This window comes from Micropterus dolomieu, linkage group LG03 (assembly GCF_021292245.1).
Source record: "Micropterus dolomieu isolate WLL.071019.BEF.003 ecotype Adirondacks linkage group LG03, ASM2129224v1, whole genome shotgun sequence".
In the NCBI taxonomy this organism is placed as follows: Eukaryota; Metazoa; Chordata; class Actinopteri; order Centrarchiformes; family Centrarchidae; genus Micropterus; species Micropterus dolomieu.
In genome coordinates, this window is record NC_060152.1 from 4429173 (window position 1) to 4448880 (window position 19708).

General features: G+C 40.6%; 1 protein-coding gene across 3 annotated transcripts; it reads right to left on the bottom strand.

Moving 5' to 3' along the window:
* Nucleotides 1-99: 99 nt before the first annotated feature.
* On the bottom strand, nt 100-16111 carry LOC123967627 (soluble guanylate cyclase 88E-like). 3 transcript variants are annotated; one of them, XM_046043780.1, is made up of 18 exons: nt 15970-16111; nt 14696-14867; nt 13977-14153; nt 13274-13406; nt 12608-12782; nt 11855-11946; nt 10342-10599; nt 10075-10219; nt 9495-9620; nt 9275-9395; nt 6928-7057; nt 6387-6533; nt 5061-5207; nt 4393-4549; nt 3176-3285; nt 2622-2711; nt 2246-2364; nt 100-1483 (listed from the first exon to the last, which is right to left on the bottom strand). In XM_046043780.1, the coding sequence occupies exons 3-18, from the start codon at nt 14102-14104 to the stop codon at nt 1114-1116; spliced, it is 2448 nt and encodes an 815-aa protein (XP_045899736.1). In that variant the 5' UTR covers nt 14105-14153; nt 14696-14867; nt 15970-16111; the 3' UTR covers nt 100-1113. The 3 variants fall into 3 exon arrangements, with proteins under 3 accessions (XP_045899736.1, XP_045899738.1, XP_045899737.1); XM_046043782.1 differs by lacking the exon at nt 15970-16111 and having other exon boundaries at nt 1348-1511; nt 14696-14997; XM_046043781.1 differs by lacking the exon at nt 15970-16111 and having other exon boundaries at nt 1369-2129; nt 14696-14997.
* Between the last annotated feature and the right edge of the window lie 3597 nt (nt 16112-19708).

The following is a 19708-nucleotide window of genomic DNA, read 5'->3' on the forward strand; positions in this document are numbered from 1 at the left end:
ACTGGCAGGTCAATGTTTGTTGAAACCGCCAACCACTAAAACCAGTAAATGAGTACGAGCGTCAACCTAATTACAAAAAACGAAAACATGACCCTTTTAGTGGCTGTACATACAGTTTTATATAAATAAATGCTATCATACAGTGAAACAAATGCAGTCAGGTACATACAGTAAGTAGAACCAGAACTCTTTCAGACAATGTGGTGAAGGTCTAGCCAAATGCCTATTGAATTTACCATATTCCAAGTTTAAACAAAATAAAATACAACCTCTGAAGATGTCTACTCTCAGTGAATTAAATGAAGCATCCATAGAATTAGTTTTTCTGTGGAAGCTCCCGCATCTGTTAAAAACCGTGTAAGCCCTGTCACAAAATGGCTCACTTTAATTTTCCAAAACATCTTGTAATTTGTTGTCATTATACATTTGAACAGAATTCATGTATTAGTAATAGCAGTACCTTCATGAATGGCTTGTAGAGCTGTACAATAATACAGCAAATAGCATATCAGAAGAGTATCAGAACTATTTGTCGTGGCTGTCGTATAATTTTGAAGTTCTCTGTTTCTCTGTGCATGTGCTGTTTGTGTCATTGTACTTCCTTTTTTTTAACAGTCAACCTAAAGAGGCCATGTTGTGAAACCTATACATTATAAGTATTCAGAGTGTTGACATAACTGATCTTAAAAAAATTTACTTTCCCTATTTCTATACCAGACATATCCTTTGATGCATGGAATCAATTAAATAAGAAACAAAATACTTAAATTCAGTGACTTTGAGTGCAGAGGGGTTTTTTTGTTAAGCAAAGATAACACTCAGTTATCAAGTACTTGGAGCCTTACATGTCGCACAAAGTTTACCTTAATACAAGTGGGCTTTAGTGGGGACAGTTGAAAATTGAAGTGTTGGTCTTCAGTTTAAGTTGACAAACGTTGTATACGCCTATGTCTCTCAAAGCCCCTTGGCTTGCAGATTGTCAGTAACCATAAATATTGAAAACGTTGAAATGCTTGCTTTTCTTGGCCCTGGTTAAACTTCAATGATATTTTTAGCATCATACCCTTGTCACATGTTGAAGTTGTCTTGTAATCTCACACTACAACCATCTGCTCACAGAATGGAGCAGGCGGCGCTGCGCATGGGCAGGTTGGTGGGCAGCTTGGTGTACTGCTGCCTGAAGCTGTTTCTCTTGTTGTTGAGTAAAGGACCCGGGTTCTCCAGCCCGTCTGTGGGCGGCAAAGACTCTGGCATTGCGTTTCCCTGGGGCACATCCAACTTGGTACCCTTGTTGTTCTTAGTCTTTTTGGCTTTCTCCTTCTCCTGAGGCTCTGTTGAAATGGCGGGGGGCTCGTTAGCGGCCTCTGGTGGGGGCAGGGTGTCCATAGGGAGATCAGTGGGGCTGGGCTTCCCTTCTGCTTGCTCTTCACTGCTGGTGATGTGGAGGTTGGATGCCATGCGTTTGGCATTGGTGCTTGTGGAACTAGTGCAGTTACACGTTAGTAGAGTTTCTCAGTGATTCACAAAAGACATTAAAAAAAACATGGTTTAGTATATTTGTAATCGTGCTGTCAAAAAAACATTTTTGCTTTTTGCCCCAGAGATGATAGTTGTAAATCCACTAGTCTCTCTTCCTGCCAGAAGCTTCTCTCACACTGCAGAAAAATCCTTAACAAATAATTTAGCCTAGAATAATCATTTTCAAATAAGCAAATAAATCTTTCCTCAGGGTTTGCTATTCCAACTATTTCTTTTTCCAGAACAGTATAATTTCCATGTTACTAGTGCACTAGTGCAGTTCCCCTTTTTCTGTTTTATTTGAAGAGTGACACCTATTTTCCAACAAAAAACCTAGATACAAGGTAAACTGCCCTGGGAACAAGTGGAATTGTGTTAAGTGGAAGAATCATTTCTTGTTTAATGAAAAATAAATCTCAACAGCTTGATATCAGACTTTGTGCTGTGTTTGTCTCGCCCGCGCCTTTTTTATTTATTGTTTTTTGGGGGGGGGGCGGGGGGGGGGGGTGCACTGACCCATCTGAGTGAATTTTATTTTTGGTGGTCAGCATGACTCCTTCAAGCAAACAAAAGACCCTAAAACAACCATTCAGTTTGCTTGCTGTCTGGTGCTGCAGGGGGGGAAAGCACAGCGCTGAGTGAAGCAACAGGAGGCATCCTGAGTCCACTCTGTGTACAGATAAGAAGTGATTATTTGGTGCTGACTGCTCTGCTTTTGTCTACTCACCCATTAGAGCTCTTGTCCTCAGAGTCTTTCAGTTCACTGCTGTAGCGCAGCTCTGCCGGGGTCTTGAACGATAGATCTTTCTTTCCTTTCAGCCAGTAGGTCTTCATGTAGCCTTTACCCTGGAAGATACATTGTTTTGATCAAAAATCTTAAACACTTGGACTAGCAGGTCCAAAATATCTCAGAATTGGCTCAATATAGTAATTTCAGTAATATTCTCCCAACAAAGGCAGGTGAAGTATTACCACAATATGACTGGCAAAATCTGACACGTTAAAGTATTAATGTACTTCTCAGTCAGTGGATGATGGATGAGAAAGCCAAAATACTGAGACCAGCAAAAGGTATGTGTCCAGGGTTGATAATAACCACTCACCTTTACAAAGATTTTGCCCCTCTCCTCAATGATGTAGGGCTCATGTTCCAGGTGGTCTTTGGTGGTCTGACTGATATGTATCTGCATGCCCTGCTCAGACAGACGCACATACAGAAAACTACTGCTAAAGCGGAGTATTGAAATACAAGCTCCATCTGTACTGAGACCTTTTTACATCATCGAAGGGAAGTGAAAACATTTTGCTTACTGGACTCTAAAATGAGAGTTCATTCAAGGTTTTCATCCTTTATGAGAATGTGTAGTGGGGAAATTAAGCCTGAAAACTCCTTCCTTTTTAATTTTCTTTTCATCATAGAACACAAAACATGACATTAACTTATATTACTGTAAGCACTGGAAAGCAAATCAAGTAAGCCTTTTGCATTAACTAAATTGCAGCATGCACAATGGCGTCATTAGACAGACCCTAAAGTGATCTACATGAGGTGACTGAGGGAAATCATGAATGTTATTGCAGTTATTTATACTAGTACAGTGGGTGATTTAGAACATTTAGCTGGGTTATGAGTTATTAAATATGTTAGTGTAGTCACCACTCCATTGCTCTCCATCCTTGAGGCTGTGTTCACAGTGTCACCAAATAGACAGTAGCGAGGCATCTTCAGACCCACCACACCAGCCACCACCATACCTGAGTGGATACCTGAGGGAGGAAAAACTGTTTATAAAACCAAACATGCGCTGATTTATTCATAAACTATCTGAACCCATGTTTGTTATTGCACCTATTGGCAAAAACTGGTTTACATTTATAGTAGTGAATTAAATTGCACACAGCCATCATTTATCCAAACCCTTGAGTTCCAACTTTGTCATTATAACCAGTAGTGAGGATCAAAACTTCAACCTGCAGACAATATAACTTTTCTCCTGTTTGGAATGGAAACTACAATTCAAACATTACAAACAATACCCAATGCATGCTGGGATAGGCTGCAGCCCCCAAAACCCTGATCAGAATGAACAGTTTATAGACTAGAATGAATGTATGTTTAGAACAGTGACAACTGACTCGTCACTTTGTGTGTCGATCAGGTCATTTCTCTGAGTAGTTGGGTTAAATAGGTTCTAATGCCCAGTTATGACTTTTTTGTTTGTCACAGATAATGCCAGTTTCCAGAAGGGAATTATGGCTGACAACCTATTTAAATGCTCCTTTTAATTTAAAATGTTTTGTTACAATTCACAGACCTCACTTCCAGCTGCCTCATGATGGAACAGAGGATAAGACGTGCCTTTGATGTGAGAGACTCTGGTTCGAATCCACTGCGAGACACCAATGTGTCTCTGAGCAAGACACTTAACCCCTAGTTGCTCCAGAGGCGTGCGACCTCTGACATATATAGCAATTGTAAATTGCTTTGCATAAAAGTGTTAGCTAAATAAATAAATGTAAATGTTAGAACAGTTACCCCTTGTGACAAAAACTAATCAGTGTTTTGATCTGTATACTTTACCTGGGTCCTCTGGTTGAGGAAAAATCTTTCTGTTGTGACCCAACATTCCACGATTATATTTTTGTGGGCTTAAAGGTGTGGTTGAGTGGATAAAAAGCCCAAACTGGTAATGTCTGCAGTACAAGGATGTGGAAACTAAATCAATTCAAATGCACTGATGACAGACCGCAGCTGGCTGACGCTGAGCTGGGACCTCACAATGGCCAGCAACAGGCAAAACCCCAAATTGCAAAATAATCTGAGTGCTGTTTCATGGCTAAGATACTAAAGCGCCAGACAGCTGCACAGCTCACCAACTCTGATCTGGATGTTATCTCCCGTAGAGGGGTCTTTAAGGTGGTCTATGGAGCTCAGCATGTCCAGGGCCATGTCACAGATATGGTGTGCGTGAAAGGTGGTCTTGTTGGGCACGCCCGCCACCACCATGTAGGCATCACGAATTGTCTCCACCTGAACAGAAGGGAGAGTGACTATTTCTAAATTGTGATAAGAAAGTAAACTGAATTTTTTGACACTGCATAACCAAAGGCAGTGATCACGGCAAGCACGCATTCAATGTTATCTCAGTGCATTTTCCAGGTGTGTGTGCACGTGTAACGTCTTTATCAGAATTTGAAACACCAGAATGTTTTGTGTTAGTATTTTAAAATACTGTTTAAAATCTCAGCTGTTTTTTAGTACATTTATACTTTACAGTTAGACTTATACTGTAGAAGGTTTTACTTAAATTTTGCATGGTGTTCAAAATGCTGTTTCAGAGGTTTAGGAAATAGGAAAATTCTGCTGGAATTTTATACTCTGTAGGAAACTGGTCAAATGTAAAGAACATTAGTTATCATTTTTACATTCTGGGGCAAAAAAATTTAGGCAAAAAAAAGCTTTTTACTTGTCAAAAATATATTGTCAGAATGCACAGCATCTGAACCATGTACATCAGACTGTGCTGCTTTCTAGGACTGACCTTGTAGACGTTGTGCTTCTCGCTGAGTGTGTCAAAGACAATGTAGATCTCATTAAGCATGTCCACCACCTGCATGGGTGTGATGTGGATGCAGATCTCGTTAAACTTGACCACGTCGCTGAATAGGATGGTCACATCTGGGAAGACCTGGAATACAGTCAAACATAAAGTTATGGAAATCTTACAATGTGAGCAAACAGCACTGTATTCACCAGGGGCCTATACCAGAGGTGCCAGTGACTAGCTCAGGGTCACTCAGCCACAGGTTCCTTTAGTCATCAATTAGATGTTAGTTATTGTTGTAGTTTGGTGTGGATATATATTCATTATTGGTTAGTTTTAATGTAATTTTGATTTATAAGATTTTCTTTGTGATGTGTCTTATATATTTGATGTATTTGCTCGACAACTGCTGGCTTTTGCACTGCATTTGCTGTTATTTGTTCCGCTCTACATTTCAACAATAATGACTCAACTGCCACCAACTATTGAAATAATTATTTATTGTCTTTTGATATGCATGTTGTTTTTCTATGTTTTTATCTATGTTTTATCTGTGTTTTTATTTTGCACATTTAGCTAAGAGGAGTAAACATCTTTTTGTTCTGTGGTACTCTTCTCATGTGTACATTACGTGTACATTTACTCATTTAGCTGACGCTTTTATCCAAAGCAACTTACAATTGCTATATATGCTAGAGCATCTAGGGGTTAAGTGTTTTGCTCAGGGAGACATTGGTGGATGTGTCGCAATGGGAATCGAACCCAGGTCTCCCACACAAAAGACATGTCTTTTACACATCGTACAATCTTGAATCACAATAGTTTACCTTTATGTCTTGCACATTCTTGGACCGTGTTGGAAATAAGTGTTCTAACTTTGACATGTTATTTAGATGTTGTAAAGACCCATAAATAAATAAAATGGCACAGCATTGTTAACCAGTTGCTCAACAATACTGTCACTCTTCGTGTAGTTACTCTAGTGTAATTCATCTATTGGTCGCAAACTTGTCCTTTTGCTTGTGAGAAAATGGAAGTTCACAAAAGTGGGGTTCACGGCCATGCTAAGGGCACTGTTGCATGGCTGGCCCCTGAACTCCATGCGGAGTTTGTCAACGGAACAGAAAGTACATGAATTGCAAGGAAGTGTGCTTCCTTTATAATAAAGTGGGTGCTATGATCACAGCAACATATTACTAGGATAGAACTCAATTGCACACAAAATAATCTATGACCTCCATTTAGCAGTTTTTCAGAACCTGATGCTCAGATATTTTGTGGTTTCCCAGTACCGCTATCCTTGTTAACAGCACCATCTTGTACCTGGCATGTCTCCAGTGCAGTGATCCCCTTCCTGAGGCGGTCGGCCACAGCTTTAGGGATCATGGCATACAGCAAAGAATCTCCTCTTTTCTTCTCTTCATCCAGTTTCTTGATGATTTCCTGCAGCTGAGCATATTTCTGTTGCTCCTAGAGGATCAGAAAATGGGACACAAGAGTCTACAGTTACAGTCGCACCTCTCTTAAAGCTCAAAGATCCCTCTTTGCCTCCTCTAATCCTCTTAATCCACATCTCTCTCTGCATGACTGAAGTGGATTTAATGGGTGAAATCAATAGGGGAGCAGAGCTTTCACCTGGGCTCATTTGGTCAGGCTGTTTCATAGAGAGAACTGGCAGTTCTTACATTTTGTGCACTCAGTGTATCATATAATATGACTTCTGCTTTGAATCACAAGTCTTATGAACATTTTATAAAGCAATATGAACCACCTCAAAGTGCCCGCTGGTTTGTGATTGGTTGAAAAGGAATCTGCTTTGTTTGTACGATGCTCTATCTCTGGAGACAAAGGATTCAGTCCTCACCTGATCGAGGGCCAGCTGCAGCTCAGCCGATTGTTGTGTCCCGGCTAAAATCAGCTCTCTGCTGGAGTCATGCAGGTTCAGATCATTGACATACACACCCATCTTTATCATGTCCTCCACTGTCTCTATACTGTAACAATAAGGAAAAGAAATGACTGGAAAAGGAAAGAAAGACAAGAGAATGTGTATTCATTCACTAAATTAGCATAAATCCAGTCTCCAAAATTAGATACGATTTGGTGGGGAAAGTGACCTTAATTTCAGTGAAACAAATTGGTATTGAATAAACAGGGTGGCAACACACACATTAAAGGCAATGACAGAGAACAGAAATTAATTTTTTCTGCAATGTGAATTAAGTGAAAAAAGTGTCTTGAGTTTTCAGTACTATATTCAGACAGGTTAACACACTGATCCATCTGAGCAGTCTTTAAATTACCTTAAATTCTCAAATAGTTGTGGGTTGCTGTCTGTACAAAACAACTGAAGGCTTGTCCTTAATATAGGCTGGGGAAAAAAGAAGATTACCTGTACTGTAATGGCTCACATGATAAATTAAGCATACACCACCAATCTACTTCCACAGCATTAATTTCATCAGTACAACAACATACACTAGTTGTGCCATACTCACCACTCTGTAACGCTTTAGCTTCTCTTCTTCATAGAAAATACCATTCTCACCTTTTGTTTTGTTCCAATTATTACATGTTACTGTGTTTTACTCAGTAAAACTTATGTAAGGAAATCTAACACTTGTAAGCCTGCAAAGAAAGTAACAGTACTATAGCTGTATTGCTGAAAATGTTTGGATATGAAACAGATTAGGTGTCAAGTAAGCGTTAACATCAAACGACAGCAACAGAAAATTAATAGATACAGTCCCCTCGAAAAGTATTGGAACGGTTAGGCCAATTCCTTTGTTTTTGTTGTTTACTGAAGACATTTGGGTTTAAGATCAAAAGATGAGCATGAGACAAGAGTTCTTTTTTCTTTTATTTCCTCGTATTTACATCTAGATGTGTTAAACAACTCAGACATATCACCGTTTGTATTAGACCACAGCATTCTTAGGTAAGCAAAAGTAATGGAAACAAATAATCTTAATAGTAGGTGGCATAACTCATGCTTGCAATAACAGCCTCAAGCCTGCGACCCATCGACATCACCAAACTGCTGCATTCTTCATTTGTGATGCTATTCCAGGCTTTTACCGCAGCTTCTTTCAGTTCTTGTTTGTTTCGGGGTGTTTCTCCCTTCAGTCTCCTCTTAAGGAGGTGAAATGCATTTCTCCGTAAATTGGCAGACAAAATGTTTCTGTCCTCTTCTGAATTCATTCTGCTGCTACCATCATCAGTTCCATCATCAATAAATATTCCTGTTCCAGATGCAGCCGTGCACGCCCAAGCCATGACATTACCTCCACCATGCTTCACAGATGAGCTTGTATGCTTCGGATCATAAGCAGTTCCTTTTTTTCTCCACACTCTGGCCTTTCCATCACTTTGCTAGAGATTAATCTTGATCTCATCAGTCCATAAGATTGTGTTCCAGAACTTTTGCGGCTGTGATTTCCCGATCCGGCCTTCGTTGCTGATGTCACTTCCTAAAGTTTTGGGGGTTTTCTTCACAGCTCTCACCATATTTCTGTCATCAACTGCTGTTGTTTTCCTTGACCGACCTGTTGGACGTCTGTTGCTCAGTACACCAGTAGTTTTTCTTTTTCAGGAAGTTCCAATGTTTGTCCAATGGCTCTGGTCGATTTTCCTTCTTTTCTCAGCTTGACAATGGCTTGCTTTTCTCCCATAGACAGCTCTCTGGTCTTCATGTTGGTTTATCCTCTTTAACAGGAAATGCAGTCTTTATAGCTTTGAACCAAGGATGAAAACTTAGACTAGTCATGCAGAGCTATTTAATGTTTGGACAATCAACCTAAAAGGCAACACCTGGGCAACAAGAAACATCTGTCAGTCACATGTTCCAATAGTTTAGCTCACTTGAAAAATGGGTGGGTTCAAACAAACGGTGGTATGTCCTGAGTTGTTTAACACATCTAGATATGAATACCAGGAAATGAGAGCTGAAATTCTGAACTCTTGTCTCATTCTCATCTTTTGATCTTAAAACCAAATGTCAACAAAAACAAAGGAATTTGCCTTACCGTTCCAATACTTTTGGAGGGGACTGTAGAACGGGACCCTACCTGACCCTTTCAGCCCAAATATACTGTAAATTGGACCTGGCCCAGGGTCGGCTCCCAGTTTCTAAGAACCAATTGGACTCATGAAAACCTACTGTTCTAAGTCAAAACCATTAAACATAGTCAGTCTCTAGGCTGTGGTCTTACATGGGTGTCCCCAGGAAGATGAGGGAGTCCCACTGGGGGACATACTTCATCTGGCCCTTCAGATGGAGAGGTTTCTTTGGAGGCTCACGCATATCCTCAAAGATGGTCTCACTACACTTTCCTGGGAAGAACCATAAGGGACAGGTCAACAGGATTGTGGCTCTTTAAAAAACATAGTAGCAAGAAGTGGAAATTGATTTTTAGTGTGAAATGTCCTGACCAGTGACAGTTTGGAAAGCCAGCAGTTCAATATCTTCCCCTCCAGAGTTGGCAGAGCTGTTGTATTGAGTGAGAGCGCTGCTGTACTCTTGGTCTGTGCCCTTCATCTCCTCCACTGCCTTCGGCTCTGATGGAAGGACAGCAGCAGAAACAGTGAAAGGATGTATGACCGAATGAATCAGGTTGTGTGTTAAGTGAGCGAGTTAAGTGAGTTAACAAGGGCATAAATGTGGAGATGGTGCATCCTTAGCAAAATACAACAAATTGATCTCTGGGCCATTGGATGTATGGAGGCATATTCAGAGAAAAACTGACAACAGAGAATCAGATGTGACTGTGTTATAAACTGCTCAGTAGCCTTATCTGTTAAAAGCAAGTTATTCGCAGGTGTTAATTGCAACAGCTGTCACATCTAAGCTTCTTTCACCAACCAGTATTATGAGATACTTCCTTCATTTCAAAATATCCTCCCAAAAAATTGGGGAAGAACTGCAGACATTTATAAATGACTAAGATGTGACACATGCTTTCAACATAATGCATTTGAAATGAAAGAAATAATTTAAATAAAAGACTGGTACCTCTTTCTTCTTCCCTCTTTGCTTTCTCATTCTCTTCCTTCTCCTCTGGTTCCTCCTTGTTCAGTTTTGGGATGTTGACCTTCTGCTTGCTCTCCACCACTGCTTTAGACAACAGCTCAAACACATTGTTCAAATGGGTGTAGATCTGATGAGAGTAAGCGGAAAGATTTGTGTGGCTTGGTAAGTCAGCAAGGCATTTGAGTCAAAGGAGCAATTTACCATTCATAAATATGACAAGGATATTTGGACCACTTCTTACGAACTCACATTATCCCAGCTGAACTCCAGCATGGGTCTGACCAGCGTAAACTCCTCGTTGACCTTCTTGCCCTGTAAGTCGGAGAAGACCTCTTTGAGGCCGTCACCGATGCGGTACATGGTCATGTCCCGGCGGAAGATGACACTGAAGGGGAACATGTCAAAAAAGATACCTCGCTTCATCGGCAGCTTCTCGTAGCTCGGTGCTGTCTTCTGCTGGGGCATGCGGTGTTTGAAGGCAGCGTTGTCGAAGTTCATCTTATAAACCTGGATGAGTAGAGAAGTTAATTGAACCTTTTGAAATACAAGTCACAATTATTTTTGTGTTTGTTCGAATAACAAAATATACAGTTTGGGATATTTTTCTCAATAAACCAAAATCATTGATGTATTTTCAAGACTTCAAGAGCTTGTGAAATCTGTTTAAAGCCCATTTCAAAAGCAACCAGTTGAGAAAATATCCTAACACAATATTTTCTGTTCTGTCTGGAAAAAGTTGTTTGTCCAGCAACAGCTATTTGCCCATAAGAAATGAACATGAATTTGAATGTTAGTCTCAGTTATCACCTTCATGCACTTGTGACTTACATTTAAAGAAAGCCTTTGTTGGTCCGCTATCTTTTTAAAATTGCTTGTTACATGTAGCTTTTCTCATCAGAACAAGTTATACTACTACTGTAGCTGTAAGCTAAGGTCAAATGAAAAATGCAGCTTTTTGGCTCCTCGGCGTGAAGACTAAATACACAATGTATTTATTCTTTATAGATCAATTATAAGCAGTTGGTTCTAAGCTGTCACATCTCTTTGAAAACGAGAAGCGAGATCCACAGCATCTGTACCAAAATCTTTTTAATTACAACTTGTAAATAATTAGATTTGCAGAACTGATGGATTATAATGGAAGAACCCTTTATTAATGACTTTCTCATCTTATAATAAGCAATCAGGTCTAATTTTACACATGTTAGCAAGTCATTAATTAAAGGTTGTGGGTTTTCACTTGGTATAACTCATCAAGTCTGCAGTTAAAATCTTGTGTGGAATCTGGCCTTCACCCTAAGCCTTGTTGTTACAATAGCTAAACAATAATAAAGTCATTTGTTACAACCTTTAAACCCTTTATTGCCTCAAAATAAAAAAAATGTGAATACCATCGGACCTAATCGGTTATGATGATAAGAGCAACTCTGGGTTTATTTGTTAGTGACAGACTTGCTGGCTGTTTCAGGAGTAAAAACTGTGACTTTCTGCTTATGGGACAAACTCTTAAACAACATGCTAGACAGTATGTGAACAGGAATATGAGGTTGCACATTTCACATTTGTTAAGCTGTAAATTCAGAGTTTACCCTGAATCCCATCCCAATAAACACTTATCTCCATCCAGTAAACACTTGCTGCCTGAGTGTAAACAAGAACTCCACCTGGAGGTGATGGCATCATTTCCATGCTGATAGAACTGACACAGGGTCAAGGTCAGACGTTTGACAGCCTCACTGATACTTGAAGCCAGAGTACATACCACGTATGTCATCTTCTCGGTTTCCTCTTTAGACAGGATTTCCACTTCAATATCTGTGTTGTAGAATTGCCGTCCCACTTGAGAGAGCTGTCCTGCAGGAGTCAATTACACATTCTGGTCATGTGCAGAGGGCAACGTTTGCTTATAACGGATTCCGTCAAAATGGGCTTGTGTAAGCATAATTGGTCCAGTTCACCTGTTATTTATTATTCTTAATTCAAACACTTGAAACTAACTATGAGGTCAAAACCTCTTTCATGTCTTGTATGTCTAAGTTGGTTTACAATAAGTTAAAATCTATTGTCTGTCTCAAGCAAGTTTCTCTGGAAATTTTGACTTGTACTAAAATGAATGTAGTCCTTTGGCCCAGGGAGGTATGAGAATTCATTAAAAACACCTTAAACACTATAGTAATGTGCAATTTGAAGTAAATGATAAAATATACAAAAATACTGATATAGTCCTTAAACAGTGTATGTTGTATCTGAACCTGTGTTAGGCAAAGGCATGACAATTTCAGTTTTTCTCTGCTTATTCTCTGTACTCTGAATGATCTGTACTCTGGTTAATCACATTCATGTTCATGAGTCTAGAGTCTATCCCAGCATGCATTGGGCAGAAACCCACATAAACTGTGGGTGAGTATGTAAACTTTGCACTACTGAGAGGCCTGGGATTGGGGATCAAACCCAGTTTCCTGTCACTGCGGTAAACTGTAACACCGAGTGTTTCCCTCGCTGTGCTTCTTTTTACCTTTGACAAACTGAGTGAAGCCCTTGCGGGTGCTGCGATAGTGCAGTGTGAGGCTCGTCTCGCACTCCTCCTCCACGCAGAAGCTTGGCGGCTGCACCTTGGGGAAGGAGAAGCGAAAGTACTCATGCAGGTTGTCCAGCTCATTAATGAAGTCGCGCACATTTCGCCCCAGCACCTAGAAAAGATGGATGGTGATGATATTTAGATTGTAAACAAGATATTTTTCATGTTGTCCTAATACATGGTAGTTATAATCTATTTTATTTATATATTTTTATGTTTCTTCGGTGCTAAGCAGTCATTGCTTTTGCATTTCTACACCGCAATTCCCGCCTTCCAAGCATCACTTTTCATCCCCACTATAGATACATATATATATGTACTATAAATACAGATGATGTATTTGCCTTTGAATTTTCTAAATATTTTGAAGGAGAAGGCTTTTACTTTTTCTGTTCAGCTATATCCGTGCTAACTACCCAGTTCTCATTCCATTTATTCAGAAATGTCAAACATGCTGTATCACTTGCCAAGTGTAAAGGCCAGATGAGCAGACAATGCATTTAGCCACTACTGTATTATTAGTTGGTGATGGTGAGTAGAAAGGAGGACGTGGATTTATTGCTGCTCTTAGCCAAAGACAACACAAAGAAAACAACATATCACCTTTAGAATCCGCTCATATCCGTAGTTTCCAATCCTCTTGACCATATAGACTCCGAAAGCGTACATCAGCTCATCATGGGTCTTTCCGAGAACCTCGCCTGCTGCCTTTGCCAACCTCAGGATCAGGTTGTCACTGTGAACGAGGAGGAAAGTTTTTGATTAACGTTTTATTTTGAATTATTCCTGCTTAGCTGTCCCAGTGAGATTTTAAAATCGGCTTTTCAGTAGAGACATGGCCAAAAACAGAAACAACACCATGTGAAACCTTTAATAATCTCAGTCAATCAAAATCAAATGCAGCACAACATCATACAGTCTCAGAATGGAACAAAATGTGAACAATGCAAGCTTTACAAATACATAATTATTGAACTACTGTGCTAAATTGCGCTACATTGTACAGCTGATTATGACATTGTGTTCATCTTGTGGAAGTGCATCTTCGTAGTGAACAACATCTAGTCAGCGGTCCAGCTCCAGACTACAATGCGTATGCTCCTAAGTAGTCATAGTCATAAATGTGTCTGGCAGCAAATGTAATGCATTTTTTTCAGGTTTCAAAGTGTTGTATTTGAACTGAGCAATAGTCTAAGCATTGCAAGGCTGCCGTGCTGTTATGCCAGTTCTCAGTGTGTGTCACATTGGGTCTCCACAGTCTCCACAGTATAATGGGGAAACATGATTTACAAAAACACCAACCTACTTGTACATCTGATGTCTGACAAACTTGAGGTGGGGTATTTCTGCTCGGTTCTCAATCAGTCTCCACACATCCTCTCCATAGGATTCATTAATGTAATCATTCACTGCTTCCAAATACAGGCCGTACATCTTCAGAGGGTTGGAAACCTCCAGACTGATGCCGAAGTTAACTGCTTAGCTGAGGAGAGGCAAGGGGAAGCATTTACAGATCCAAAATACAGGTTGGAGTCACCTTTGTTATGGTCAGCATTTTAGAATATCACTGATGGGAGAACCTCTTAAAATCCATTCTTGCTGTGACCTTTTCCACTGTCTTATCATGAGATTAAAATAAGCCATTTAGCTTGCGTGTGTAAAGGTTTATTGCTGTGTTAAAAGAACATTTAAAGGCATACTTTGTTTTATCAACCTGCATGTATGGAAGGAAAGAAGGAAATATGCTTTTGTCACACACAACCTCGTGAAACCTCCGTTACATCTGAGAAAAGAGCTAGATTCTCAGAAGGGAAGGATTTCTTGTGTTAAAAAACTGCGTGTCTGCTGCTGCTTTGTTCTACACTTACAATAAAATTTCCCCACTGTGGGAAATATGAGCTACTGAAAAAACATCACAGGGAAATCAGGCTGCAATTATGCTCCCATCCCAACAGTTAACTACAGTAAAACACATTAAATTAAACCAAAAACAGGATGTGATGGTGAAAAGAGAAGTTCCCTTACCTGCAGTCCCTCAGTGGTGTGTTATCCTGGGCTCCCACTGTGCCAACCAGTGCCACAGCATCGTTCCCTGCTGAGAGTTTCCACCTGCAGTTGACATGTGTGCTCTCCCCTGACACTTGCCTGTCAGGTCAACAGGTGACCTGGGCCAAAATAGCAGCACCAAGGCATGTTTCTGGCAGGTAGAAAATAATAGACTAAATAAAAATGTTTTTCAGGCTCGGCTGTACGAACGGGCATACTGGGTGTAATTTGTAAGGTATTTGTAAAGAGATTTAGTCAGTGGGTGGCTGTGTGGGAATCCCTTAAAAAAAGACATGCAGTTTCTGTGTTATGTAAACAGGAGCGCACAATGTGAGATTCATTAACCGAAATTAGCCTGTACTCTTTTGCAACATCTCATTAGGGCTGCCAGGTTTCTTGGCTAATTATCTGAAATTTGCATAATTACGGTCAGGTGCGCATTAAACTGACAGGCATTGTGTTGAGATTGGCATTTGAAAGGTTTTGGATTGTTTGTTGTTTTGTGAAGTGAAGCTAAATAAATCCTTTCAAACCATTTAGGTCTTCTGTTAAGGCTGCCATTATCCTCCACTGATCAGTGTAGGTTGAAATGTGACAAACATTGGTGTTCTGACTCATGTCATGGTGTTTGTTTTGACTTGCAGAAACTACTTCTGTGTTTAAAAAGAAATTTGTCGTCATAAAATCAGACATATATAATAAAACAAGAGCTGTAGGTTTATTAAACAACTGTTAACCAGTGTGATTGCTACACCATGTCTAAGTGAGGTCACATACAGAGCATCTGCAAATTGAAGGTAAATCTTTACCATCTTTCTCATCGTGTCCACCAGGGGGCACTGTTACAACACCCTTGATTTATGACTCGTTTATCTTCCGCTGGAGAATATGAGCTTGAAAATGAGAAGAAATGTGTGACTCTGGCCTTTCGGTGAGTCAAGACAAGGAAGAACAGGCAATCTGTTATTTTATGACATTTGTGGCCTTTTATGTCTGTCTTCTTGGAAAATACACATACCTGATTCAAAACATAATTTCCCCCCATAAAAAAAACTGATTTGGTCATGGACAATGAAAACTTATACTTTTTTATATTTATATTGTGACCTGGAAGGTTAGGAGGCTCTCACCTACCATGAAGACATCTAATTAAGAAAACACTTTCAGCCAGAATTAATTTTTCCAGCCACCGATTTCCCTGTCACACCTACACTCCTCTAGGGAACCAAAGGTACCGACATAGCCTGTAATACCTGCTCTGAGTGATAATGAGCCGCTCTCTGTTCCATTTCTTGTGTGGCTTTTTGCTTCTTTCTCCCTCCATTTCCTCTCCCCTGTGTTCTCCTATTTGCCAGGTGCTGCTTCCTTTCTTTAATGGCCTCTAGTGCGTTTGTGCCACACGACGGCTTGGGAGGCCCTCCGCTGCCTCTTAGCCGGGGAACAGAGGGGAGATAACAATGTGCTGATGGTGCCAACCACCGCTCCTAACAGATGCCACAGGTGCTTTCATTAAAGATGACATGACTCATCTTCTTTCACTCCGCCAATATTACACCCTGCCTTCCTTCTTTCCCACAAAGAGAGAGGTGTCGTCGTTTGAAAAGGTGTCCATTCATGTCGTTTTTGTACGCTAACGGGGAGCTAAGGTACTACTCCCTCCCATTGTTTGATGTGAACAATACAACACACACAGATGCACACATCCCTGTTTTCCTGTTCCTCCAACAAACGTGGTGTATTTTTCACTCATACTCATATGTTTGTCAGTCAGTCCCTGCTTTTTAAACCTCCATCTGCTAAAGGCTCAGTCTGCCTAACGGAGTGGAGATCCAATCTCTGGGGAGTATTGGGTCACTGAAGGGAACCATGCATAGTCAGACCTATCCAACTCCAGCAAAATGTGAGGGGTTGATATCATTTTTATATCGCCAAAGCAGGAAAAGAGCTCACTATTCAAACATGGGACATTTATTAAAGCATCCTCTCGCAGCACAAACAGGTTATTTGAGCATTTCGACTGAGTCAAAAGTTATTGGGTGACAAACTCACGCTGTAAACTGCTTCTTATTGTTTACCACCAGCAGCCCCTCCAGATAAAATTGTAAATCCCTTCGGTGTAGCAGGACTGTGACTGCACAAAAGCAACAGGGATGAATACTAGAATGTAGCAAAATGGAAATCTCTGCCTCTGTGGAGGAGCTGTAACTGTTGTGACCCCATGGCTGAATACTTAATGGGAGTCTATCCGTATCCCAGGCATCCTATCTCTCAATCCCTTCTATCAGCACCCAGCACCCCCGCCTTACTGCAAAAGAATGTGCCATATTTCTCCAGCAAAATCCCATGATACCTCCCTCTTATTGGTTTTAGTATAGACACACCGGGAGCTGGGCTATAATGCTACGCTAGCTGAATGCTAACAATGTTGGGGCATTTATTGTGGCTTTATGCAGCAACCAGGGGCCTCTCTCGCTGTAGTTATAGCTCCTCTGGGATTTCTTCCCCCTCCCTTCCCTCGCTGCTTCTTCCCTCTCCGTGTCTTTTCAGTTTCACCTGTCAGCATCTCTATCTTTTCCCCAACATCTTTTACTCCACCTGCTTCTTTTCTCTTTTCAGTTTCTCTATATAGACCTGCTCTCCTGTGATGCTGGCTCTCTCCAGCCTTCAATTATTCCATCCATCATTATTTAATGCAACATTTAGGCGATATCAGCCCAGATTGTTGTTGTTACGGTTCTTGCGCACATGAAAGTGGTATAAAGAAGAGATTTGCACTGGTATTATTTTGTTTGATGAGCTGAAATTGGATTATTTGGACAATATGTATACGTGTTGTCATGACTGTGCTGTATGGTATTTGGAACCATATTGGAGTTATTAATGCAGACTTGTTTGGTGCATTATATGTATATGGATCTACAAAAAGCCTATATATTTTATTTATTTTGTTGCTGGTATGGTATGTTGCAAATAGGGGGGCAGCATAATTGTTTTTCACCTACAGTGTCAAAAGTGCACCCGCCGCTCCTGGTCACATGCATGGGTACAGCTGTGTCTTCCCTCTGTGTGTCTCTCTGCATTAGCATAAATTGAATCTTCCACAGCTGTTTAAAAAGTATGTGATGAGGGGTTGTCTGTTGTTACTCCTTGGCCATGATTTCTGCATGGTACAGTCCAGTGAGGCTAATATCACCTGACCAAAAGTTGCTCACATTCACTCTGTCTCTCTACAGGCCCTCTTAACTGCAGCCGATGGAAATACATTGCTGTTGGAGGTGTAAAAATAGTGTCAAATCCTAACAAATGCAATTCTAGAACGAGAGATGGGGGGGCGGGGGGGTTGCATGTTGTTGGGAAAAGAAAGGAAATTCAGGGTGCCACAGTCGGCATATAAATATTCCATTAACTTCAGCCGGCTCCATAACTGCATGGCAGTGCGTTTATGCATTCAGTGCCTGGAATTTGAAATGAAATTATGGTGGAGGTGGAGAGGGAAGTAGTGGTGGTGAAATAGCCGTTTCCTTTCTTCCAATTTTCTCCTCTTCCCTCTTTCACCCCTTTGCCTTATCACGGGTGACACTAATCCAATTTCAGCTCTGCTTGTGACAGCTCTAACGTGGTTTTGTGTACCTATTCCACCCCCCGTGTGCATTCACACACACACAAGTGGTGCATGCATACTCCAAAAGGTCACATACAACATCCAGACTTATGCAGAATGTACACACAGATTCATTTTCATTTGTCTAAATGTGCCCAATACAGTACACACACGTGGGCCAAACTTCCATCCAATAATGACTGCACACACAACACAGACTAGAAACATAAACAATCTTCCTGTCTGTCACCAGTTAAACGACACCAGCCAACAAACAATACATAAGCCTATGATCTGTGTAGCCCGTCCACACCAGAAAAACGGCCGTATAGGTCGATTGTTCATGTAGCTTAATAAAACCCGTATTACATTTATTGTTAGCCTGTGTCCTCTAGTGGCCCGTATGATGGTAACAAAGGAGGAGATCAGGTGATGTAGTAAAAAGAGCCAGAAGGTCCATGTAATAGGGTGGATGGATGATCAAACAAACACAGGACTTTCATCTGTGTGAGTCCATCTGAAACCAAGTCAACGACATTCAAAGTTTTGTTAAATGACGTTACTAACTTACGTCACATGATTACTCAACATACTTATTTCAACCCAAACCACAATCTTTTCCAAAACCTAACCAAGTAGGTTTGTTGCCTAAACTAAACAAACTGGGACTGTTTCATGATGTTAACCATTTGTTTAATGTCACGTGACTTTCATAACGTACTTGAGGTCTGGTGCGTCTTTTACTGGGCTTCTTGGATCTGTCAGTTCACAGTCAGACCTCATCTGATACCAAATATAATAGATCTGCTCAGCACTGAGGGGATCTATTTCTAGACAGTACAGAAGGTCAGTTCAGCCAAAAAAATAAATCCAAATGACTCCTGACTGTATCCAGCTGTGCAGATACGTTGGGTTTTCTTTGCTCATGTTTCGATATCTTCATAGCTCAGACTTCAGCTGCCACCTTACACAGCTGAAAGCTTTGGGTATAGCTTTTTATTAATAGACAGTAATTTTTATTCCAGCACATGTTCTCAAGGCCAAGAATGAACCTCCATGCGCACCCATTCAGATGTATTTCTGTTGTGTCTGTTTTCCACATGTATGTTTTGTATTGCACAATATTGTATTATATTGCATTACTGGGGCAACTGTAGGTGGAGAAATTAGTCTCTGTGCACCTTCTATGATGGATTTCTCCCTGTTTGACTATTTATGTCGATGCAGAATTGGTGAGATTTGTAATAACCCCTCGGCTCTTTGATTCTGAGTGACTCACAGCAAAGCTTGATGTTTTCCAATGATGTTTTAGAAATTCTATTGTTGCAGCTGGAAATGAGTAAAAATACACCACCAAACAAAAAACTGGCCAGAAAGGAAAGGTATAACCA